Genomic DNA, 22931 nt, shown 5'->3' on the forward strand with positions numbered 1-22931 from the left:
ACTTTCGTACACGTTTCTCGGGCCCCGGCTCTTACTGGGGTGTTTTATTCCAACACCCGGTTTCAGGCGACTGGGGAGCTGCGTTTATTCAGAGATCACTTTCCCTTTAAGGGATTTTCCCCATCCGCCACCTTCGCAGGCTCCCTCTCCTTCCCGACACCGCTTGCAGTTTCTAAGAGCACTACATCTCCCATCAACCTTAGCGCCCAAGTGGCTACCCCAAGGAACTTCAAGTACGGAAGTGCCCTCCTACCCGCCTCCGTGACTACCGCGGTGACCGATGGAGCTTGTAGTCCCCTCCGAATTGCCGAAAGCCCAGAGAAACTACTCATCCCAGGAGTCCTCGCGTCGGAGGCGGGTTTCCCTCCTGGCTCTCTGCGCGACACTTAATCCTTCCTCGGACTCTAACTCCCGCCGTGCCTTGCGCTAAGCTCCCGGCGGCGGAGAATGGAGTTGTGGCCAAAGTGTCCTCTGGGAGTTGTAGTTTCCGTGTTGGTGAGGCGAGGAGGAGGCGGAGTGACTCGGCGGCCATTAGCTGTGTGTAGTTGCCCGGGACTGGGAGCTTAAGTGAAGAGGGAAGCCTTACTCGGTGGAAATCAACCGTGGCCATGGGCTCCTACCGGGGCTAGCCCCAGAGTACGGAGAAGGCGGGCTTTTCGGTGCCCCGCCCAGTGGCGGGGCCCACTAGGCCTCCGGGCATCCCCGGTCTCAAGTAGGCCTCGTCTGCCGGCAAGGGCGCCCCAAAGGCGGGAGGCGCCATGTCGCTGGTTGCTTACGCCAGCAGCGATGAGAGTGAGCCGGATGAGGCCGAGCCGGAGCCGGAGGAGGAGGAGGCGGCGGCCCCTACAGCTGGGCCCACTTTAGGGGGCTTGTTCGCTTCTCTTCCCGCACCCAAGGGCCCGGCCTTGCTGCCTCCGCCCCCCCAGATGCTGGCCCCAGCCTTTCCCCCGCCGCTCTTGCTGCCCCCGCCCGCCGGGGACCCCCGGCTCCAGCCTCCGCCGCCCTTGCCCTTCGGCCTGGGAGGCTTCCCCCCACCTCCGGGCGTGAGCCCGGCTGAGGCGGCGGGAGTCGGGGAGGGGCTGGGGTTGGGGCTGCCCTCGCCCCGGGGCCCTGGCCTCGGCCTGCCCCCCTCCATGGGCGGTGCCGGGCCCCCGCTGGGCCTTCCCAAGCCAAAGAAGAGGACCGAGCCCGTGAAGATCGCGGCGCCGGAGCTGCATCAGGGGGATGTGAGTATCCGGGGAGGGCAGCCCCGCACGGCCCCTCGGTCGGGCTTGGGCCGGACTGCGCGCGGGACCTGGGAGGCTCCGGGACTGCCTCCCGTACCTGTGGCCGGTGCTGCGGACCGCGGGATTCCTGCTGCCGCGAGATCCGTGGAGCAGGTTCGTCAACTCTGGGATCTGTCCGTGCGGGTTTCTGGAAGCTGGGCCCGCCCTGGCCCGCCACCCTGGGTTCCGGTCCCCCTGTTGCATCCGCACGTCGGGCCGCTTCTCACTCGTCCTCTTACCTTGTGAACAGCACGAAATCCGGCGCCAGAGGAAGCGACAGGAGACAGGATTCCTGAGCCCCTGCTGGACATTTGGGGCGCACTCTCCCCTGGCATTCAACTTAAAACCATCGGAGTATGAAGGAAAAGAATAGGGGTCCCAGGTTCTGTGTTTGAGGGTGGTTAGGGAAGAAATGGAGCGAGTGTTGAGTACAGGGCATTAGCCAGGTGTCGGCCCTTCCCTTCCGTTATTGTTAAACTCGGAGAGAACATTCTAGTTTTTACACAGGAGAAGCAGGCGTGCAGTGTGTGAGGTCTTACCTGGAAAATGACACAGTGGAGGTGAAGAGCTGGGTGGGTCATCTCCAGGCCCGTGCCTCGGTTTCCCCATTTAGGTATTGCTACGCCACGAGTTAGGCCACGTGGGTCCTGTTTTTAGAAGAGGCAGCCAAGCTTACGTTGTTTTCTGTATGTTGGAGGAGAAGACAGAAGGCCTCTTCTGGGGTGAGCGCTTTGGGAATAAAGGAGACGTGAAGCCTGGCGGGCAGGTGGTGTGTTAGGTTATCCTGAGTTTGTTCCTTTCTCTCTTGTGTGAAGCTCATTGGGCAGGCCTTCGCTCCCCTTTGGCGACCCTCGGTGAGAAGCTTATTTTTGCTCTTGCTTTTCTGCAGGCTTCCAGCTCTGGCTCGGGGCCGGTTCCATGTTTGGTCTCACTGGTCCCTCAGCTTCTTCTCCAGACAGCCTGCCGTTCTCTCCCTCACCTCCTTCTTGGACAGGTGCTCGGTGAGGACGTCCTGGCCTCCTGTTGCTCCTTCCGTGTCTGCGCGCACTTGCCAGCCATGTGTCTGCTTCTCTTCTTCGGCTGTTGTGCAGGCCCCGCGAGGGCAGGGCCGGCTGCTCATTCTGTCCGCTACTCTATCCCTCGCGGTTGAAACTGCTTGGCACCCGCCGGCACTACCTGAATATTCTCTTGAGTCAATGAGCTCGAATGAATGTGGACTATTGATGAAAAGGAGGTCCCAGAATCTCCCTCACTGACCTGTTCCAAACCTTCCACATTATTTCCCCCTTCTTTCTCAACTGAGTCTGTCGTTTCTACGTCTAGGATCCAAAGCAGCCTTCTTTCGCTCCGCTGAAACTGATTTGGGCCTTGATTTAACTACCAGCAAAGAAGAGTCCCTGAATAAGGCAGAAAGAAATAGGTTCCTTTCCTCGGCCTTTTCTTTTTCCTCCTCTTCGCGTTCCTCCGCCGTGTTTGCATCGGAGTAAGCGAGCCACCTGGGGGAGGTGGCACTTGGGGCCCGCTGGCCCCCTGCACCGTGACAGTGGAGAAGCCCATTTCCAGGTCTGTGAAGGTGGCCTTAGAAAACATAGCTGGAAGAGATCGCAGAACCTTCCGTTCAGGCTGGCTCAGGTGGCGGATCACTCTGAGGACTCCGCGGTCTGGCCTTCCTCTGTCGGTGGAGCTCACAAAATTCCTGAGGTGAACGGTGCCGGCATCGGTAGAGGAACCAGATCCGAGCCCTTAGCTTCTCCTGTTCCTGGTTTCGTCCTGCCTGCGTTGGTGGTGGTCTGTGCGGGAAAGCAGCCTCGGAAGGTTCAGGACGGCCAGGGGCGGGCGGCCGTAGTCCCTGCAGGTTCGGAGTGGTCCTGCACCTAGTAGGCCCTGAGTACGCGTTTGAAGAAATGAATGAGGTTTCCTTAAGTGACTTCCGCTCAGGGTTTGGTGTGGAAGTAGAGTAAGTAACTCGGAACTCTTGTTTGTTCGTTCGTTCCTTCCTTCAGTACGAAGCTGCTTGTCTGTGCCAGGAGCCGAGAGTACAGGGGTGAACGTGATCGGCTCTGCCCACAAGGACCTCACGGTCTACTGGAGGAGACTGACAAGGAGGTAGATTTTAGGTCAAGTCAGAAGAATTGCACGAGATCCGGTGCCGTGGGCACACCTGGAGGGCGCTAATCCAGTCTAGAAGTTGGGGAGGCTTCCGGAGGGAGGAGATGTCGGAACAGAGAAGAGATAAGTGAGTAGGAGGGAGCCAGAGAAAGGGGGGTGCTGTGCGGAGGAGCACGTCAGGTCATGGGGCAGACAGTTGTAGGGAGCCCCGCAGTCAGAGTGACAGTGCCTCAGGGGCACCTGATGTGAGTAAAGCGCAAGAGCCGGGGATGGGGAAGGGGGTGCGGAGGCCAGAGGGTGTGGGCCTTAGGCGCCATGCAGAGGCCTTTGTACCTGATCCTGGGGTAGTGAAGTCGCCTTAGAGGCCAAGCAGGGATTCTCCGGTTTCAGAGTGGCAAACACCTTCGGGGAGCAAGACTGGCGGGCACAGTGTGAGAGAGGGTGCCGGCCTGGGCACAGGGGGGCAGGTCTGTTCAGGAGGCAGAAGTGGCTGGGCAGTCTAGGCCGTTGATGGGATGGCCTGGATGAAGGCCAGGATTCGAGGTTGACCCCCGCCTTCTGGCTCAGGCAGCTGGGAGGGTAGTAGTGCCATTTATTGAAGGGATACAGGAAACCGGGCAGATTGGGGGTTAGGTGGTTAGATAGGGGGTTGGTTGCAAGTATGAGAAAGCACTTTAAGCTAGCTTGAATAACATCTCATCGTAAACATACCGAGGTGCCTTGGAAAGGGCCTGGAGTCAGGAATTGGAGGTCTCTCGAGGACCCGCATAGGTCTTTGCAGATTTGATCCATTCTTTTTTGTCTGCAGAGCGGTTTCCTCTGATCCTCAACCTTTCCTGCAGGGGAACGATGGCCACCCACACCCCCCCCCTTCTTTTATATTTCCTTTTAGCGAGCAGCCCAGATGGAACCACATTCTTAGTCCCAATTCTGGTTTTCCATGAGCGAGCACATGGTCTGCTGTGGGTCAGTTCCTCAGCCAGCCGCCATCAGGGGACAGGCAGTGCCCAGTTCTTTGTCCAGGTCAGCTTTCCAATTACATGAGGAAGTAGGAGTGACCCACAAAATGGAGGATCGCCTCCTCCTCTTCCCTTCTTACCTCCTTGCTCCGACCCAAGCTACCTCGGGGCCTTGGTCGACTGTTGATCTCGTGGACTTAGGGGATGCAGGCATCTAAAATCAGAATACAGAAAGTCAGAGTTAGAAAAGTGAGACTGCTGTTAGAGTTTTCAGTCTCAGAGTGTGCATTCCAGAGCAAACACATTTCAGGGTTATCTGGTTTAGTATTACCCATACTTTCAGATCGTTTACCCAGATAGTGGAAAATTGGCAGCTGTGAGATGGGAGGTTTCACTCATTTTGGTCATTTCTGTGAAGCAAGTAAGAGTTGACTGCAGCAGATAGAGCACAGTCTCAGCCCTCGGTCGGACGGAAGACATTTGTGGGGCACCTGCCACATGGCCGAGATGCTGCCAGCTCAGCCTTGGGCCTGGTTTACAGATGAACTGGAGTTGAGAGAACAGAGGTGATGGGTCTAAAATCTCGGTTTGGCAGTGGCAGAGGAGTCCTGTTTGACCGCAGGGCTGTTCTGTTCTGTCGTCGTGCCTGTGGAAGAGAGAGCCCCGAGCAGCCGCTGGCGTGGGGCGTAGGCACGGGGCGCAGGCACGGGAGAGGAGGCGCCGCTCTGAGGGGCACGTGTCCACACCCGATCCCGGAGACCAAAGAGGGAAACAAGTTGATGAATCTGACTAATTGAGATAATAGCGAGGAGTGTAGTAGTGATTCGAGTTTGGAGCCCGCGGGGGTCTGTGCCTGGGCCCTTATTTCCTCCTTGGCTCCTGGCCCTGGCAGCTAGTGATTGCTTTTCAGAGAGGGAGTCTGTCAGAGCCAGAGCTGGAGAAGATAAGAGGGAGGCTGCCACGGGGAGCGAGGCTCCGATAGATTAGCAGATCCCACCGGGCCCGACTTAATGGAAAATGTCTGTTTCCGTTCTTGCTCAGCAGTCTCCGGTGTGTGTGTCTTGTCACTCTTGGCAGCTGGAGCGGAGAGGACAGTGGTGGTCATCGAGGCCCAGGCTCTTGCGAGACCAAGAAGAAATATATTACTTTCTTCCTAAGGCACAACCAGTTTGTGCCTCTAGAGCCCAGGAGGGCCCGTTGTGGCGGGGCCCTGGTGCCCTGGGGTCTCGGACATCACCTGTCTCCAGGTCTGACGGCACAGCCCCGACTTGGTCCGCCGTTGGCCGGTGATGTGGCCTCCAGGAGTCGACTCCGGGCCTTCACTGGATATCCTGTGGAAATCAGTTTGGCAGTCCCTCAAAAAGTTACTTAGAATTACTCTGTAATGCAGCAGTTTCTTTTTTTAAAATTTTCCTTAAAAAAATTTTTTTTAAGTGAACTCTACATTCTCCTTGGGTCTCAAACTCACAGCCCTGAGGTCAAGAGTCGTGTCCTCTACCGACTGAGCTGGCCGGACGCCCCTCTAGTCCTGCAGTTTGATTCCTAGGACTCAGCCCTGCACACCTGCGTTCCCAGCAGCGCTGTTCACCGCAGCCAAAGGCGGCGGCAGCCCAGGTGTGCGAGCACATGCGCCCGTGCGGTGGCCCGTTGTCCGGCCGGAGGAAGGAAGGAGATGCTGGCATGGGTATAGACGGGAGCGTGCCGCGTGGCCCTGTCGTGTGCGTGTTCACAGACACGGAGGGGAGAGGGGTGGTGCCCGGGGGCTGGAGGGCAGGGAGTGGGCCACGGGTGGCTGTTGTTCAGGAGGTACAGACTTTCTGTTTGGGATGCTGGAAAGTTCCAGAAATGGATGGTGGTGATGGTGGTACAGCCCAGTGAGTGCACTTGATGCCACTGAGTTATACACTTAGAAATGGTTAAATGGTTAAAATGACGTATTTTATGTTCCATATGTTTTGCTGCAATAAAGGAGAAAATTTCAATATACTTCTGTCCCTGTCACGGTCAAGGTCTAAATTAATGGGGTCTAAATTAAATACTGTGTGCTGGGGCTGAGCCAGTCACCTCCAGCAGGGTCTCCAGGGAAGCCGAACTGACGTTCCTCTCCAGGGCTCCGACGGGTGCCCCCGCCCCGGGCGACTGGGGGCGATGGCACATCTCTTAGTGTCTCCATGCTCTCTGGCGCTCTGCATACTGAAATGGATTTTCTTTGTAACTCTCCTTCAGTTTCCTGTTACTGTTTAGTTCACCCCCCGCCCCCCACGGCCACGAGGGCTTCGCCGTGGCCTCTGAGCCTCCACAGTGAGCTTGGGAGCTCCGTGTGGCCGCCCTCTTCTAGGGCAGAGTTGGCGCGAGTTCGTGTGAGGGGCAGGCCCAGTTTCCCTCCCTCTGCGCCCCCAGACCCCCTGGACTTGCCCCGATGCGGTTCCAAATGTCTGGGTCCTATTGGTCAGTTTTCAGGGGCAGAGACTTCACTCCGTCCCTCCCTCAGAGACGGATAGTCGGGACTCCACGGAGTTCAGGGCTCAGCGCACTCGGGTGGTTCTGACTCGGGTGCCGTGTTTTGGGGGGGTCTGCCGTAGCTCGGGCGTGTCGTGAGATGGTTTTTAAGGCCATGCGGTGGGTTAGAACCAGGCGTTCAGAGAGAGGGGGTGATCGGAGGGCCCGTCGTAGCTTCCTGAATCCAGAAATAACAAGCCATTCCTAAAGTCTGTACAGGCGTGTGGTTTTGTGCTTTCACACTGGAAACTGAGGCTGTCAGTACAGTGGAAACAGTGTGCCGTTCGGGGGAGAAATGGCATTTCCTCGGCACGCCCCTGGCCTCCAGCTCTGTTGGCCACGGGGCAGTGAGGCTCACGGTAGCCTCGTTCTGTTCATCACGGGAGCTGAAGAGCAGGATATGCTTGTGCGGTTTGGTGGATGTCGTCGTCTTAACTGGACTACAGTTTGTCTGCAGGTTGTTGCAGTTGGACCTGTTGCGTGCGGTGTGGAAGCGAAGTTGTGCTTCTGCGCCCCGCAGTGACATGGTTCCGTGCCGTCTGCGGGAGGAGACAAGGCTTCACGGTCAGAAGGAGGGGGTGGTCAGGAGTTTCTGGGGCACTGGGAGTTGGGGACAGAGAGAACAGGTCAAAATGTGAGGTGTTCTGGGCTTCGGGCTGTTTTCTTCAGTTGAGTTTGACATCTTACGGGCCAGAGACGGACAATCCCTGAACTCGGCCTAGAATTTTAATTATGTACGTCTTCATGGTCAGTGGCTCATGCAGTCTTAGTCGGGACACGGGTTTTATTTCCTACAGGCTTGGGGGTGGCGGATCAGTAGCAAAGCCGAGCCTCAGACCTGTATTTCTGATTTTGTGCCCATGCTCTCGTCTGTATCATGCGGGGTCTCGCGGGGCCTGCTAGGAGTCGCACTCGGGCCGGGCAAGTGCGGACAGCTGGGCGTGGTGTCTCGGCGGAGACATGGGAGCGGAGCGGGTGCAGGGCCTGGTTCTGCTGTGTTCTAGCTGCCGTTCGACCTTCGCAAGCCTCCCCTCCCTCACCTGCAAAATTGGGGTGATAGCGCCTGCCGGGAAGTGCTGCCGGGAGGACTAAGTGAAGCACCTTGAGTGAGATGCCTGCCACCTAGATGACTGTCCTTCCCTTTACCGCTGCTTCCCTCGTCCCCCACATTTAAGTACCAGGACAGGCTCCCCTTACGGGATTATCATACGTATGCATTTGGCAGCAGTTCGTAATGGAAATCGCTGCGCACAGACTCCTACCCTGTAAGGCAGTCTCGAACTCTGTGGTGGAAAAGGCAAGGATACGAATGAGAAAATGTCACTTTCAGGGGCGCCTGGGTGGCTCTGTCACTTGAGCATCCAATTCTCGGTTTCAGCTCAGGTCATGATCTCAGGGTCGTAAGATCAAGCCCCACGTTGGGCTTTGCACCAAGCATGTATGTAGTCTGCTTGAGAGTCTGTCTCTCTCTCGCCCTCTGCCCCCCCATCACGTGTGTGCTCTCAAGTAAATAAACCTTGCTTTAATATTATTTTTAAGAAGGAAAGAAAAATGTCACACAGAGCAAGCACAAGTGGACCAGGGTTAGCGTGATGCCCCCCCACCCCACAAGTGAGTATGCAGGGACACGGCGAACGAGAGCAAGGTAGGAGTCACCAGGAAGATTCCCGGACAGAGCGCAGACCTAGGAGGGCGCCCCGCGGCTGAGATACAGGCCCAGGGACAGGGTGCTAAGGCAAGGCCCCCGCGGCTGAGATACAGGCCCAGGGACAGGGTGCTAAGGCAAGGCCCCCACATGAAAGAAAGCAGTGTAGGACCAGCAGATCTTTGAGGGGATGTTTGAACCACACTTGAGGACCTTGTGTTTGTTTGTTTAGTTATTTATTTACTGAGACAGAGAGAGAGTGAGGGAGGGAGGGGCAGGGGGAGAGGGGTAGAGAGAACCTCAAGCAGGCTCCATGCTCAGCACGGAGCCCGATGGGGGCCTCGATCTCTTGACCCTGAGATCTTGACCTGAGCTGAAATTAAGAGTTGGAAACTTAACCGACTGTGCCATTCAGGCTCCCCTTGATGTCCTTATGTTTTACCGCCTTCACTGTGGTTACTGGGGTGCTGGTCATTCTTCTTACTGGACCGTAAGTTCCTTGAGGGCAGGGAGTTCTTTCATGTTACAGCACACACACAAGATCTGAGACACTGGGGTGAATGGTCTGGAGGCTCTCCTTGCTCCAGGCCCTACCTTGTGCCCGTGGTTGTCGTCTTGTCCATAACGCAGCCTGGGGCAGCCGCTGGGAAGTTCTGTCTACGTACGGACACTGTGTCGCATAAAGTAGGATCTCGGTTACTGTGAGGTCCTTGTAGCCGATGAGCCCAAGAAGGAACTTGTGGGATAGGAGGGTGAGCTGAGAAGGTCAGGCAGAGGGTTTGAGTTCTTGCAGAATCTTGGAGATGAGCGGGTCTTAGAGACCCATCATGTGCAGATGCCCAAACCAAGGCCCCAAGAATAAACGGAAGGCTTTCAGGGTTCTTGACTTGGGGATTCACTTATTAAAATCGAGTGGTAGAGCTTGCTGTCCATATGCCTGGCAGCTTTCTGACAGTGGACGGCGCTCAGGAGCTGTGCCGAGCCGCACATTCAGGTGGTTCAGTGTGAGAGCTGGTGTGAGGAACAGTCCTGGTTAGTCAGAGGGGTGACACAAGTGGCCTCCTGTCTTGCCCCAAGCTCTCCCCGTCCCCACGGGCTGGCCTTCTTCCCGGACATGACCAAGTCTGGCAGACAGTAGATCATACTTGGAGAGAGAATGGATTTCCCCAATGGCTCTGACCTTTAATGCTGCGCGGAAGAGTAGTTAACACACCACGTACTCCTGCCGGACTTCCCTGGCCGTGTGGTTATGTAGCCTGGGTGAGTGGTTTCAGAAGTGAAGCTGAGCTGGGGGGCGATTGTGGGCCAAATCCCATTCATCTTCTCGTGGACAGATTTAGAAGGAGAAGAATGGGCATAGCCTTTTCTTTGCACCAAGTCTCAATGGGAGGAAAGAGTTCGCCTTTGACGGAATAGAAATTGATGGCAAGAAGGCCGTGCAACAGGTCTGGGGCAGGAGAATGAGTGGCCTGGGGAGGTGGGCACATCCCTCTTCCTCTGACGCAGGTTGCGGGCGGGAGGGGAGCTCTGCTCTCAGGCCGGTGCGTCTCTCGCACTGGTGGGGCAGGGACAAGATGCTGGTGTGCTGGGCAGCCCTCCTCCCAGGCCCCTCGTCTGTCCTGGTTGCTTCCTCCACTGCTGTCATGCAGGAAGGCCTTATTCCGTTTCTTTTTCTCTTAGTCAGATTCTGAGGAAGATGAGCCCTCAAAGAAGAAAACTGTCCTTCAGGTAAGCTTCGCGACGTGGCAGAAGCCGCCTCTTCTCTTCCCATGCAGCTTCCTGAGAGCGGGAGTCACGGCGCCCAGCAGTTTCCGCAGCGCGCTTAGAGCAGATGCAAGTACTGGAGGACCGACTGTTTCCGGGTGGTTTTGTGTTCCTGGGTGACGCCAGCCCTGGTGCTCTCTGCCCTCCCCTCACCACTCCTTGGGCAGGCCTCGGGGGTGGGGGCTGGAAACCACTGGATGTGTTACATTTCTGCTCCAGGGATTATGTAGGAAGGGTAGAGCGGAGGAAACAGATTGGTCGAAACCATGGAGGGAATGTCTTTATTTTAAAATTCTCCATCTTCTCATCTCATTTTAACCTGGAAAATAAACACTTAAATAGCATTTACTGTGTACCAGGCACTGTTCTGAGCGCTTTACCAGCATTTATTTGATTTAATTCTCCCAAGTGGTGCTGAAGGCCTAGTGGCCTCATCACGCCCACATCCCACCTGAGGAACCGCGGCTGCAGGAGCGTGCCCCGGGTCAGGTGGCAAGTGGGGCAGGGCTGGGGGTCCGACTCGCGTTCTGACTGTGGAGTCCAAGCCCATCCCTGCTGCACCTGGCTCCTGCTCCAGAATTGTGACCAGACTCCTCAGCTAGACAATGCCGGGAGATGACCTCTCTGCCCTTTGCCCTTTCCCCCCTTGTCCCAGTGCCTCGATTCCGGCCCCCGGGGGTTTCTTCCCGTTTTGCTCCGTCCTCGGGGACTTAGATGCTCTCTGTTTTCATGGATTGTATGTCTCCGGAAAAACAAAAGCAAAAGCGGTCCTTCCTCTCTGAGATTGTTGTCCCGTGATTCAGGTGTATGATGCCAAAGCTGCCCCTGCCCTGAGTCTGCCCCCGAGTCTGCTGAGGTGTCGCTTCCACCACTGGGAGGTCTCATGACCCAGTCATGTGGGAGTGAGACACGGGACCGGGGGAGTGACGTCGTGACCCTGTTTATAGGGGGTAATGGAGGAGGAATCACACACTGGCAGCTGAGGCTGGAGGTCAGCTCTCCGTTACCAGAGTGGCTTCCTGGAGGAGGTGGATGGGCAGCTCTAGTCATGGAGGACACTGGCTCAGGAGTAAAGAGCAGCCTTCCCAGCCGGCAGGAGGGGGTGGGTGGATAGAGAGCTCAGCTGGGGGCAGAGTGGGGACCCGGCATTGCAGGGGTGTGCGGCTGTGACCCTAGATGTCATCTGAGAAGTCAGACACCTCAAGGTAGCCTGAGCATGTACTCCACAGGGCACCTTGGCCTGATCCCTACACACTTGAGTCTCTGCGGTCTGCCAGGACGCACAGCGGGGAGAGGGGCCCACTTGCCAGATGAACGCTCCTGCCTGCCTGACTCAAAAGCCCTACTTCACTTGCTCCGGGTGTTGCTTGGCCAAGGGGCTGAAGTGTACTGGTCCTCCAGGACAGAGGCGTAGTGACCTTATTCCATCCTCCCTCCCTCCCTCCCTCCTTCCTTCCTTCTTTCCTTTACTTCCTCCCTCCCTCCATCCCTCCCTCCTTCCCTTCCAGATTTTATTTACTTATTTGAGAGAGAGAGAGAAAGCATGAGCAGGGGAGGGGGCAGAGGGAGAGGGAGAAGCAGACTCCCTGCTGAGCAGGGAGCCCGATGTAGGACTTGATCCTAATACCCTGAGATCATGGCCTGAGCCAGAGGCAGATGCTTAACTGACTGAGCCACCCAGGCACCCTTTCATTCTTCTTTTTCAAATGGACACCTCCCTCAGCCCTACAGTTAGGCCAAGCTGGCCCTGTAGCAGACAGAAAGCAGAATCGGATAGATTTTTATGTGTAGTAGGAACTCTGAATGGGCTGAGCCAATTAGCTTACAAATTGAGAAGTTAAATGCTTGACTGGGGCATAAGCTGAATGTACCACATCTGTAGGGCTTTCCTTGGCTAGGGGAGATGACTTTGGGCAACAGGAATGGATGTCTTTTGGACAGAGCCTTGTTTTTGAGTAGCAATTGAAAGGAAGCTGAGGGTTCCTATGTTAAAAGGAACCTTCAAGACATGGAGAGGGTAGAGCAGTCAGCTGGAGAAAGCCTTGGGCTGTTTGGGAAGAAGAATGATGTGGAATTAAGAGCATCATATCTGAGATGCTGAACTCTAGGAAACAAACTGAGGGTTGCTGGAGGGGCGGGGGTGGAGGGATGGGGTAACTGGGTGATGGACAGTAAGGAGGGCACTTGAAGTAATGAGCACTGGGTGTTGTATGCAACTGATGAATCACTAAATTCTACCTCTAAAACTAATACAGTATATGTTACTTAAATTGAATTTAAATAAAAATTTTAAAAAGCATCATATTTGCCAAAAACACAGAATCAGGGAAGGCTGTGTGGCAGAGGGCAGTGGAGCTGGCTTGGTACGGAGCCAAGGAGAACAGGGATGGCATCTTACCTTGGGAGAAGCAGCCAGTGGAAGGGCCTGGGGTGGGAGGAGTCAAGCCCAGTTGGATGAGCCAAATGGGCGGAGGTAAGAAGGAGCAAGGGCTGGTGAGATTGTAGGCTGGAGCGCCTATCTGTAACTTCTGTTCTGGATGTTGGTAATAGAGATCACAAGATCTCACTTGTCCCATTTCTTCCCTCCTTCCCCAAACCTGCGCTCACCAGGGATCCGGCGAGGGGACTGGTCTGTCTGCCCTGCTTCCCCAACCTAAAAACCTGACCGTGAAAGAGACTAACAGGTTGCTCCTTCCCCATGCCTTCTCCCGGAGACCCTCGGATGGCTCCTCTGACGCTAAGCCCTCCAGGCAGGCTTCTAAGACCAAGCCCTCTCCCCTTGCCTCTGTCGTGGGCACCACGACCACCACTCCGTCACCCTCTGCCATCAAGGCTGCCGCCAAGAGTGCTGCCCTGCAGGTGACGAAGCAGATTACGCAGGAGGAGGACGACAGCGATGAGGAAGTAGCCCCCGAGAACTTTTTCTCCCTCCCTGACAAGGCTGAGCCGCCTGGAGTTGAGCCATACCCTTACCCCATCCCCACTGTCCCTGAAGAGCTGCCTCCAGGCACGGAACCAGAGCCGGCCTTCCAGGACGATGCAGCCAATGCTCCCCTTGAATTCAAGATGGCGGCGGGCTCAAGCGGGGCCCCTTGGATGCCTAAGCCTGGGGATGACTACAGCTACAATCAGTTTTCCACATATGGCGATGCCAATGCCGCTGGTGCTTATTATCAGGTGAGTAGCCGGCATGGCGGGCAGGCCAGGGCATGCTGGAGCTGGCGGCCAGGGAAAGCTTTGAGCCAGTGATACAGCCTCTGTGGTATCACTTCAGCTGAATTAATGTCTTCTGGCGTCTTGATTTTCCTGTACATATCAGGCCTCAAAACATGCTACCTTTGTTCTGAACCACATGGGTCTAAAATTGCCTATGTCTAGAAGTCTGATGGAACTGATAGAACCTTTGTTCTGAAAACCAGCCCTCATTGTAGGAGCTGGTGAGAGGGGAGGGAGAAGGTGGAATAGGAGGGGCCCCTAGTCTGAGAGCTCCAAGGTGGCCTCGCGGGTGTGGGTGGTGAGGATGAGTGAGCTCTGGAGGTGGGGTGCACCGAGAGCAGGACAGGAGAGGAGGGCTGAGGGCCGGGGGCATCTGGAGAGTTGACACAGCAGGGAAGAGGGAGAAGGGAGAATGTAGGAGGCAGCGCTGGGAGGTTGGAAGGGTGGAGGCGCCTGCCCTGGGGAGGCAGAGGGCCATAATTTGTGCTGTGAGAGAGAGTGGGGTCCGAGGGTAGTTTGGGCTTTGAATCACGTGCAGCTTCCTCAGCTGTGCAAGGGGCGGAGTAGCAGTGGCCTCCTGGTGTTGCTAGGCCATCCCATCCACTTAGCGTGGTGCCTGGGACAGCAAACGCCCAGTAAATGGTTGCAGTGACCTTTTATCTAAGTGCCATTTGGAGGAACTACTTAACTTTGTTGTGGGTGGCGTGAGAGTGAGAGTATGGCATTCCAGGTTGTGAGTGGGTTTAGGAGACTTTCCTGGCAGCCGGAGTGACCTGGATGGAGAGGGCTCCAGGGGCTCGGGGACTCTTGGCGGGGCTGCAGGTTGAGCAGGGCAGGTGGCGGCAGTTTTCCTTGCAAGACTTGGACCACTGTGATTCTCTGAATGGCCAGCGTTCATCTTCAGCCTGGGCATGGGTAAGGACCCATAGTGGGTGGGCTCTGGGGGGACCCTGTTCTTTTTTTTTTTTTTTTTAAAGATTTTATTCATCTGACAGCACGAGCAGGTGGAGCTGCAGGGCGAGGGAGAGGGAGAAGCACGCTCCCCGCTGAGCAGGGAGCCTGATGCGGGGGCTTGATCCCAGGACCCCAGGACCATGACCTGAGCCAAAGGCAAATGCCCAACCGACTGAGCCAGCCAGGCGCCCTAACAATTTCTAAGTATTTGTATTTCCTAAATATTTGCTCTTGAGCCTTGATGTATCCTGTAGGCTGATCAGGGACAATATATCTCCCTTCAACATTGTTAGAAGGAAGGAGGAGGAAGATAAAGAGTGTTTTGACTTCTTTAGCCAAGGGGGAAAAAAAGCCATTTAAATGAGTAGCAGGCATTCTGTATCCATTTATGAAGTCCACTGAGGCAACCTGTGCACCTGAAGCATGTTACATACACTCGGGGACCCTGCAATTGCATGTATCTTACTGTGAATACTTTTATAGAAAATCGTGGGGCGCCTGGGTGGCTCAGTCGTTAAGCGTCTGCCTTCGGCTCAGGTTATGAAATCGGAGTCCTGGGATCGAGCCCCACATCAGGCTCCTCTGCTGGGAGCCTCCTTCTTCCTCTCCCACTCGCCCTGCTTGCGTTCCCCCTCTCGCTGGCTGTCTCTCTCTGTCAAATAAGTAAAATCTTAAAAAAAGAAAGTCATGCTGCAGTCACTCTGGATTTTCATGTATTTTCTTTGGTTGTATTAAACCTTACTTTCCATTTAGCTCACCGCGAAGTGAATGTTCTTAGAGGGGCATTTTTTTGGAGCTTGCCAAAGGGGAAGAATTGGGAGAAAGTATGCCCAGGGAGGAAACAGGTTTCTCAGCCCGAGGGCCACCTCTCCTGCTGGCCTCCCGGGGGCTCGCCCTGCCTGCGCCCCTCTTCCTCTGGGACCCACAGTGCATGTGACAGCTCACCTCTCGGGCTGGTCCTCGGATTCCTGAGCTGAGTGTGTGGTAACACACACCTGGCTTGTTCCAGCCTTGTAACTTCTGTACCACCCTTACAGCCAGTGATTGTATCCCCTGTCTTGATGCAAGTGGACTTGACACACAATGTTATGTTAGTTTTAGGTGTATGGTAATTTACTTTCTGTGCGACGTCTGCACCCTTCCGGCCTGTTGCAGGCAGTCTCCGTATCCAGAGGCCCTAAATAAGACCTCACACCTCTCCCCTTGCTCTCGGGGAGCTTGTCTCTGTCTCAGGCTGAGGAGAGGCGGGGCTGAGGGAGAGGGGGCGGGGCTGAGGGAGAGGGGGCGGGGCTGAGGGGGAAGGGGGCCCTGTAGCTTAGGGCTGGGAATCCGCTCTGGAAGCGGCTGAGGGAGCAGGGTGGAAACGGAAGCAGGAGAGAATGCCTTTATTTCTCGTCACTCTTCCCGGACAAATGTCCGCCTGGCTGGGTGGTGCAGATCGGCAAAGCCGCAGATTGTTCCTTAGCCGATGGGTCCTCGGGAACCTTGGGATCCGCCTTTCCCGGGTGCGGCGCCCGCTGCCTCTTGCGCGCGGGCTCTCTGTTGGCCGCCGGCCGCCGTGCCCTCAGTTGGCGTGTTTTCTTCCCCTCTCGGCTGCAGGATTATTACAGTGGTGGCTACTATCCTGCACAGGACCCGGCCCTGGTCCCCTCCCAGGAAATTGCCCCAGACGCCTCCTTCATCGATGATGAAGCAGTAAGTTGAAGCACGGGTCACTGTCTCCGATCCATGGAACCAGGTTTCAAATCAAACTAAAGGAAAAAGCGTTTTTAACTGTATTCGGTCAGGATTCGCGGCGGCAGCATCTAAGTGGGAAACTCCACAGCATAGTGGCTGAGATCAGAGAAGCTGATGGGTTTCCTCATAAAGAAGGGGAGAGGCAGGCCGGCCGCGGATCCAGTCCTCTCCTGATCACTAGTGCGGTCCCCAGGTTGTGGCCCGCATTCTTCTGGCCAGTGATGGCAGCTGAGGCGGCTGCGGGGAGAGATCCGGAGGAAGGACCCTTTCCCCCTCCGTTAGGAGACCTCCCCAGAGTTGCCGCCAACACTCTCACTTCTGTCTCCTTGACCAGAATCTGGTCACGTGGCACCCGTGGTGGCAGGGCAGCCCAGCGGTGTGTTTGGGTGGGGGTCACCTGCCTAGCCAAGATGTGGAGCTCGCTCGCATGAAAGGAGAAGCAGCGGAGAATGGATGTGGGGAGGGAACAGCAGCCGTGTGTATAATCCCCGTGTTCCGCACTCCTGGGTCCCCTGCAGCGGAGCTCCCTAACCCCAGCCCAAGGAGAGGTGAAAACCCCACGTCCTGTGCCATCAGGCTGTGCAGAGGGTGTGAAGTATTGTTCTCTCCGTAGGGAGGTCAGGGCCCGTTAGCAGGGGGTTGGAGGAATCCAGGGTGCTGCCTCTATACAGGTTCTTACGAAAAATAATTGTCTGCTCACCCTTTCACAGAAGGTGTCCATCCTTCTGCATTTTTCCTCCTGTGGTTCATGTCGTGTTCATCACTCCCCTGTGGGTGTACCCTTGGCAAGTTCCCCAGTCAGGCCCTTTGCCTCCCACCTGGGAGGCGGCACAGAGCTCATCCTATGGCGAAAGTTGTTTTTTTGTGGGTGGAGTGCCCCCCAGGGCTTCACTAATAATGCTCAACCAGGACCCGGGTTCCACTCAAGTCTCTTGAGCGTTTTGTTTTTCCCTAAATGTTTTTATTAATTTTAAGAGAGAGAGAGAGAGAGAACGAGCAGTGGGGAGGGACAGAAGAGGGAAGGAGAAGCAGACTCCCTGCTGAGCAGGGAGCCCGACCTGGGGCTCAATCCCAGGACCCTGAGATCATGACCTTAGCTGAAATCAAGAGTTGGACACTTAACCATCTGAGCCACCCAGGTGCCCCGAGTGCATTTCATTAGAGTCCTCCTCCACACTAACTTCGGGCACATCTTTGGGTGACTTTGACGTGATCTGTGTTTTTGGTGAAGAGGGAGAGGAGAGAGTAGCAGTCTCCTAGAAAATTTGCCAGGCCTTTCTTAGGAAGCTCCCTCTCTCCAGCTCCCTCTCTGGGTCCACTCTGGGGTGGCTCTGCCGATTTTGTGATACCAAACCAATGAGAAGGAGCAGACGTGTGAAAACCAAGTTCTAGAGGAGGAATCCTACATTTTTTTTTTTAGCCTGAATTTTAATCTGAAAGTTCTTTACAGTCCTTTTAAGTAGATACAATGTACATATAATTTGAGTACAAATTCTAGCAGGGATTCCCTGCACTCACTCATGTTTGGGAACACTGCCTTGACCTCCCTTTCGCTGAGGGCTGGAGAACTGAGAAGCCGCCTTTCATCTGGCATCAGGGGAACTTGGTAGTGGTGGGGTGAAAGGGGGTATTGCACAGGGGAGGTCGGGGAATTGGGGGTGCAGGGAGACTGGGGAGTCACAGAACCATTCTGTAGATTCTGGATCCCCTGATCTCCCACCCAGAGCCCCTACTCCTGCTTTCTTTTTCCTTTTCCAGTTTAAGCGGCTGCAGGGCAAGAGGAACCGAGGGAGGGAGGAGGTCAACTTTGTGGAGATCAAAGGTGACGACCAGCTCAGTGGGGCCCAGCAGTGGATGACCAAGTCATTGACAGAAGAGAAAACCATGAAGTCATTCAGCAAAGTAAGTGGGAAGGTCTGTTGCGTGGCCCCAAAGCAAAATCTGGGCCTACCTCTGTCCTGACCCCACACCCGATTGTTACTGCCCCAGCACCTTTCACACGTGCCTGCTGCCCATGCTGTGGGGTGTGCGCTGAGCCTCACGGATGCAGCCTCTGACTTCCAGAACTTTGCAGCACTTTGCCTCCCATCTGGTTGCTGAGATTGAGCCGTTGGAGCAGTTTCCCATACTGCACTTGGGAAGAGCTTTGATATGTTGTGGCTGCTTCCCTGGCTGGACGGAGCCTGCAGCTGCTCTGCCCTCTGCCTGTGGTCAGATCCGTCCTCTGTCCTGTCGAGCTGGGGCCTGGCTCAGCACATCTTTGAGGTGTGGGCGTAACAGCAGAGTCCTGGGGGCTTAGCTTCTGTGTGTGCAACCCCTCCTCTCTGCTTGCTTTCTGTTATTTATTGTAGCCGCCTGTGGGCTTTTCAGATGCTTTATTCCTCACACTTCCCACACCGAGCTCCTGCCTTTCCGTGCTCATTTTCTTCAGTGTGATGAACCCCTCTCCACCTAATAGCTGAGTACAGCAAATGTGGACATTTATGAGCCTGCCACGGCGGGGGGAAATGTGGGGAAGCCCTGGATTTGAGCCCAGCACCAGCAAGGCCAAGGTCGGGCATCTTACTCCCTTCTCCTCCCCCCGACTTTCTCTGCTTTGTTCTGTGGCCACAGATGGCCATCTGAGCCCCAGCCGTTTGTTTTAACTGAATGCTGGCGGTCATACAGGACAGAGCAGAGGATTGTGGTTAGATCAGCATAGATCCATCACTGTTTCCTGGAAAAACCACTCAGGAGAGCATGCCTCCTGAATATGGGTTGAGAAGCATCATCGCGTAGTAACGGCGCTCACCGTGGGCCGGGGGTGGTTCGTGTTTGCTGTCTTTGACGGTCACGTTAAGTGATGTCGCCCAGCAGCAAGGAGTTGGGGTTCGCTGTTTTCCCAGGTCCAGGTTCTTTTTGCACCATCTCATTGATTAAAGCTAGATTTTTTAAAAAGAAGAAAAAAATATGGTTCCTGTCCTTGAGGCATTTACAGCAGAGCTGGGAGAGAGAGAGCAGACGCTCGAGTGTTGACGAAGGATGACAGGCCTGCCGAGGACACTCCAGAGAGGAGTGTTGGGAGCTGGGTGGGGCTGATTAGGAAGCTTCTGGTCTGAGACAGTTCTGGCAGAGGGCAGGAAGACCGCAGGACCAATATAGATTTTGACAGTAAAGCATTTGCATCAGAGCTCGGTTAGGGCTTCAGTGCAGTTATGGGTGGAAGTTGAAAGATTGGAGACAGGTGGGATGACGGTGGAAATTCAGATTGCAGGGTTGCTGTGCGCACTGACGGGAGAAGGGAACAGAGATGGAGGGGTACGGGGAAGACGGGCAGGGTTGTAGAGGGTCTGGAGGGACCGAGGTTGCTTGTGCCTTGGAACTGACGCTGTTTTAGACTCCCTGCAGGCAGTGTAACTGGCATCAAGTGTCCACTGTGGGCAGAGCCCTGTGCTCGTTGCTGGGGGTGGGGTGGGGTGGGGTGACCAAAGAAACAGAAGACAGTCCTGACCTCAGAGTATTTCCAGTGCAGTGGGGGTATTAGCTGGCTATTTCAGGCAGACCTTCTGAGCCTGGGGTTTTCACATAATGGCTTTCAGAAAAATAACTGTTTTGTAATTATATAGACATAAAAACAGCCCCAAGCTGACTTTTCTCCCCCAGGATTTGGGCTGTGTGGTTGGTTTTTCATCCCCAGCCTTGTACCATTGGGCACGTGAGATACTTCTACTTTTCTTCCTGTGGCTTAATGATTGTGTTTTCTTCCCTTGCAGAAGAAAGGTGAGCAGCCCACAGGCCAGCAGCGGCGGAAGCACCAGATCACGTACCTGATCCATCAGGTGAGAGGGCTGGGGACCCGGTCCTGGGGCCTGTGGGGCCCTGGAAGAGCGCTAGCCAGGCCCAGGCACTGAGGCTTTGCTGCCTCGCCCACGGCGGGTTCTCCAGGTGGCCACTAGGGGGGGATGTGTCCTTCAGAATCACACACCCGGCTCCTGCCTCGGGGGCCTTGAGGACTCCAGCGCAAGGGCCTGGAGTAATTAAAGGTTGAAACAAACGCAGAGGGCAGTGGGCAGTGAAGTGCTTTCTCGTATGGTTCTTTTATTTTATTATTTTTTATTTTTATTATTTTTTAAGATTTTATTTGACAGAGAGAGACAGCCAGTGAGAGAGGGAACACAAACAGGGGGAGTGGGAGAGGAAGAAGCAGGTTCCCAGCAGAGGAGCCTGATGTGGGGCTCGATCCCATTACGCCGGGATCACGCCCTGAGCCGAAGGCAGACGCTTAACCGCTGTGCCACCCAGGCGCCCCTCATATGGTTCTTTTAAAGAGCTAGTTTATAAAAAATAAATACACAGCACGTTTATCTAGGGATTTAAGAAACTATTTTAACGACTGAGCCACCCAGGCGCCCCCTTAAGAGAGACTATTTTAAAGAAAAAGATTGGTTTCCCTGCTTTTAGCAAAACATCCAACTGATAAGGAGTTTGGTTTGTTTCGTTGTTTTTTTTTTTATTTAAAGATTTTATTTATTTGAGAGAGAGAGAGCAAGTGCGCCATGGAGGGGAGAAGCCGAGGGGGAGGGGCAGAGGGAGAGAGAATCCCAAGTTGACTCTGTGCTCAGCACGGAGCCTGACAGGGGGCTCGATCCCACGACCTGAGATTGTGATCTGAGCTCAAACCAAGAGTGGGACACTTCACTGACTGAGCTGCCCAGGCGGCCCGGGAGGTTGGTCTTGTATTCTCTACTTCTGCGGCAGGAAATATCAACACAAATAATTAAAAATCACAGATAACCCAAAAATCTCTTTTGGAATTAGAATGTTACTTATCTGATAGGACCCAGCAACTTGGAAATACTCATTTAATCATTAAACAGACACGTTTTTGAGACCTGCTGTACTGCCCGCTGTCAGAGACCCTGGCAGCAGCGTGCCGTCCCGGCCCTTTCCCTGGGGGCGCACATGCTCCCCGAGGATTTCAGTGGGAAGTCTGCTTTCATTGTTCCCCTCATGGTTTCACCTTCCTTTTCAGGGACCCCCTTGTGTCTTTACCCTATCTTGTTTTTTGTAGAAAAAGGATTTGAGGGTAGGAACTTCTTTCAAACCCAAACTCTTAATCCCTGCCCCCCTTCCAGGGGAGATGAGCAGGCATCCATTAACTCTTGCAGGGTCAGCGAGCCCTTCTGTGGGGTGATGCTTGTTGACTCCCCAAGTGCGTTGTTGAGGTTGGCAGAGGAAAGTCTCAGTTCTGGTACCTTCCATTTCGTTTGCCACAGCTTCCGTTTGTGCTGGAAAGTGGTGCGAACTTCTTGGGCACCACATCCACTGTATTCAGCACGGCAGTAACACTGCATCCCCTGATGCAGCTGTTGTGGGGCGGTGTCCTTTGTGGCTCTGCCCACATCTTTGAGGCCGTCCTCCCCGGTCCTCCCCCTTCCTCTCCATCCTCCCTGTCCTCTCCCAGTGGCTGGTCAGGCATCCAGGGCAGCTGACTTGTCTTCCTTTCAGATGCACACCTAACCCTCCTTTGCCCATCTGCCACTTGAGCGATTCAGTTTTAATTCCAGCAGGTGAGGGACCAGGATTCCTTTTTTTAAAAATTATTTTATTTTTATTTATTTTTTAAAAGATTTCATTTATGTATTAGAGAGAGAGAGAGAAAGCACAAGCGGGGGGGGAGGTGGCAGCAGAAGCAGACTCCCCACTGATCAGGGAGCCCGATGTGGGGCTCGATCCCGGGACCTGGGGATCATGACCTAAGCCAAAGGCAGTTGCTTAACCAACCGAGCCACCTAGGGACCCCTGTTTTATTTTAAAGTAATCTCTACACCCCACGTGGGTCTTGAACTCATGCCCCTGAGATCAAGAGTGGCGTGCTCCACCGACTGAGCCCGCTGGGCGCCCCAGGACCAGGGTTCCCGAGTTTTTGTTCTGCTTCAACCCTGTTAGCCCCAGAGAGATGCTGTCAGTTCCCCGAGAGAGGGTTCTTCTCTGCTTCCCCAGGGTCTTGCCCTTCTACTTAAATAAGAGAAAATGACGTCTTTCAGGGGATTTGCTGTTTCCCCATCACTGTTCCAGGGGAGAAAGATGTTAGATTGGGAAGCTCGCGGAGGCAGGGAGAGGGGCCCCTGAGCGCCCCGTTGGCTCACCGCGCGCGTCTCGCTCGCCACAGGCCAAGGAGCGGGAGCTGGAACTAAAGAACAGCTGGTCGGAGAACAAGCTCAGCCGCCGGCAGACCCAGGCCAAGTACGGCTTCTAGGGCCCCGGACCCGACTGCTCCCGGGGCTCCTGCAGCCCGGCGCCCGGCCTCACCTCGGGGACCCTGCTGCTCCAAGCCCAGGGCCTCTGTCCCTGAGGACCCAGCCCTCGCCTCTGCGAGAATGGACACGTTTGATAGAGTTTTCTTAACAAAAGTTAGAAAATTCAGCTCCTGTCTCGGAGCTGGCACAGACTCGAGCGATGCTTCACGTGGGGCTCTGAGTTCTGGACGGGGGTGGGGCTCCCTGGTGGGTGTGATGAAATGGGGAGCCCCTCCCTCCACGCTTTTTTTTTTTTTTTTTTTTTTTTTTTAAAACCAGGGATGTCTGTTGAAATAAAACATTCAGTCTGACAGACGTTGCCAGCCCTAACCCTTTCCTACTTTTTAGTGTGGTCTCGTTTTTCCATCTGGATCTTTCTCACTTGTTTTCCTGTTCCTGGATCTGACGTTACCCTTGTGTAGAGCACCCTCAACTGTCATGAGCTGCCTCAGCGATGGCTTTGCCTTTCCCTCTGTGCCCACCTTCTAAGCTGGGTTCATGGCCA

At 55.0% G+C, this 22931-nt stretch overlaps 1 protein-coding gene across 1 annotated transcript; it reads left to right on the plus strand.

The window, feature by feature from the left end:
• The first annotated feature begins 557 nt into the window (after positions 1-557).
• Positions 558-22762, plus strand: PRCC (proline rich mitotic checkpoint control factor). The gene is made up of 7 exons (XM_040635828.1): positions 558-1226; positions 10158-10205; positions 12852-13418; positions 16011-16106; positions 17907-18050; positions 19901-19966; positions 22300-22762. Exons 1-7 carry the CDS (start codon positions 759-761, stop codon positions 22384-22386), a joined length of 1476 nt encoding a protein of 491 aa, XP_040491762.1. The 5' UTR covers positions 558-758; the 3' UTR covers positions 22387-22762.
• Positions 22763-22931: the final 169 nt, after the last annotated feature.

The sequence above is a fragment of the Ursus maritimus genome, unplaced genomic scaffold (genome assembly GCF_017311325.1).
Source record: "Ursus maritimus isolate PB19 unplaced genomic scaffold, ASM1731132v1 scaffold_2, whole genome shotgun sequence".
NCBI lineage: Eukaryota > Metazoa > Chordata > Mammalia > Carnivora > Ursidae > Ursus > Ursus maritimus.

Bases quoted from the DNA above. Each gene is read 5' to 3' on its own strand.
- PRCC (XM_040635828.1), top strand. From the start codon at position 759: ATGTCGCTGGTTGCTTACGCCAGCAGCGATGAGAGTGAGCCGGATGAG. The intron at 10,206-12,851 runs GTAAGCTTCGCG...TGCGCTCACCAG, and splicing joins AGAAGAAAACTGTCCTTCAG to GGATCCGGCGAGGGGACTGG. The intron at 19,967-22,299 runs GTGAGAGGGCTG...CGCTCGCCACAG, and splicing joins TCACGTACCTGATCCATCAG to GCCAAGGAGCGGGAGCTGGA.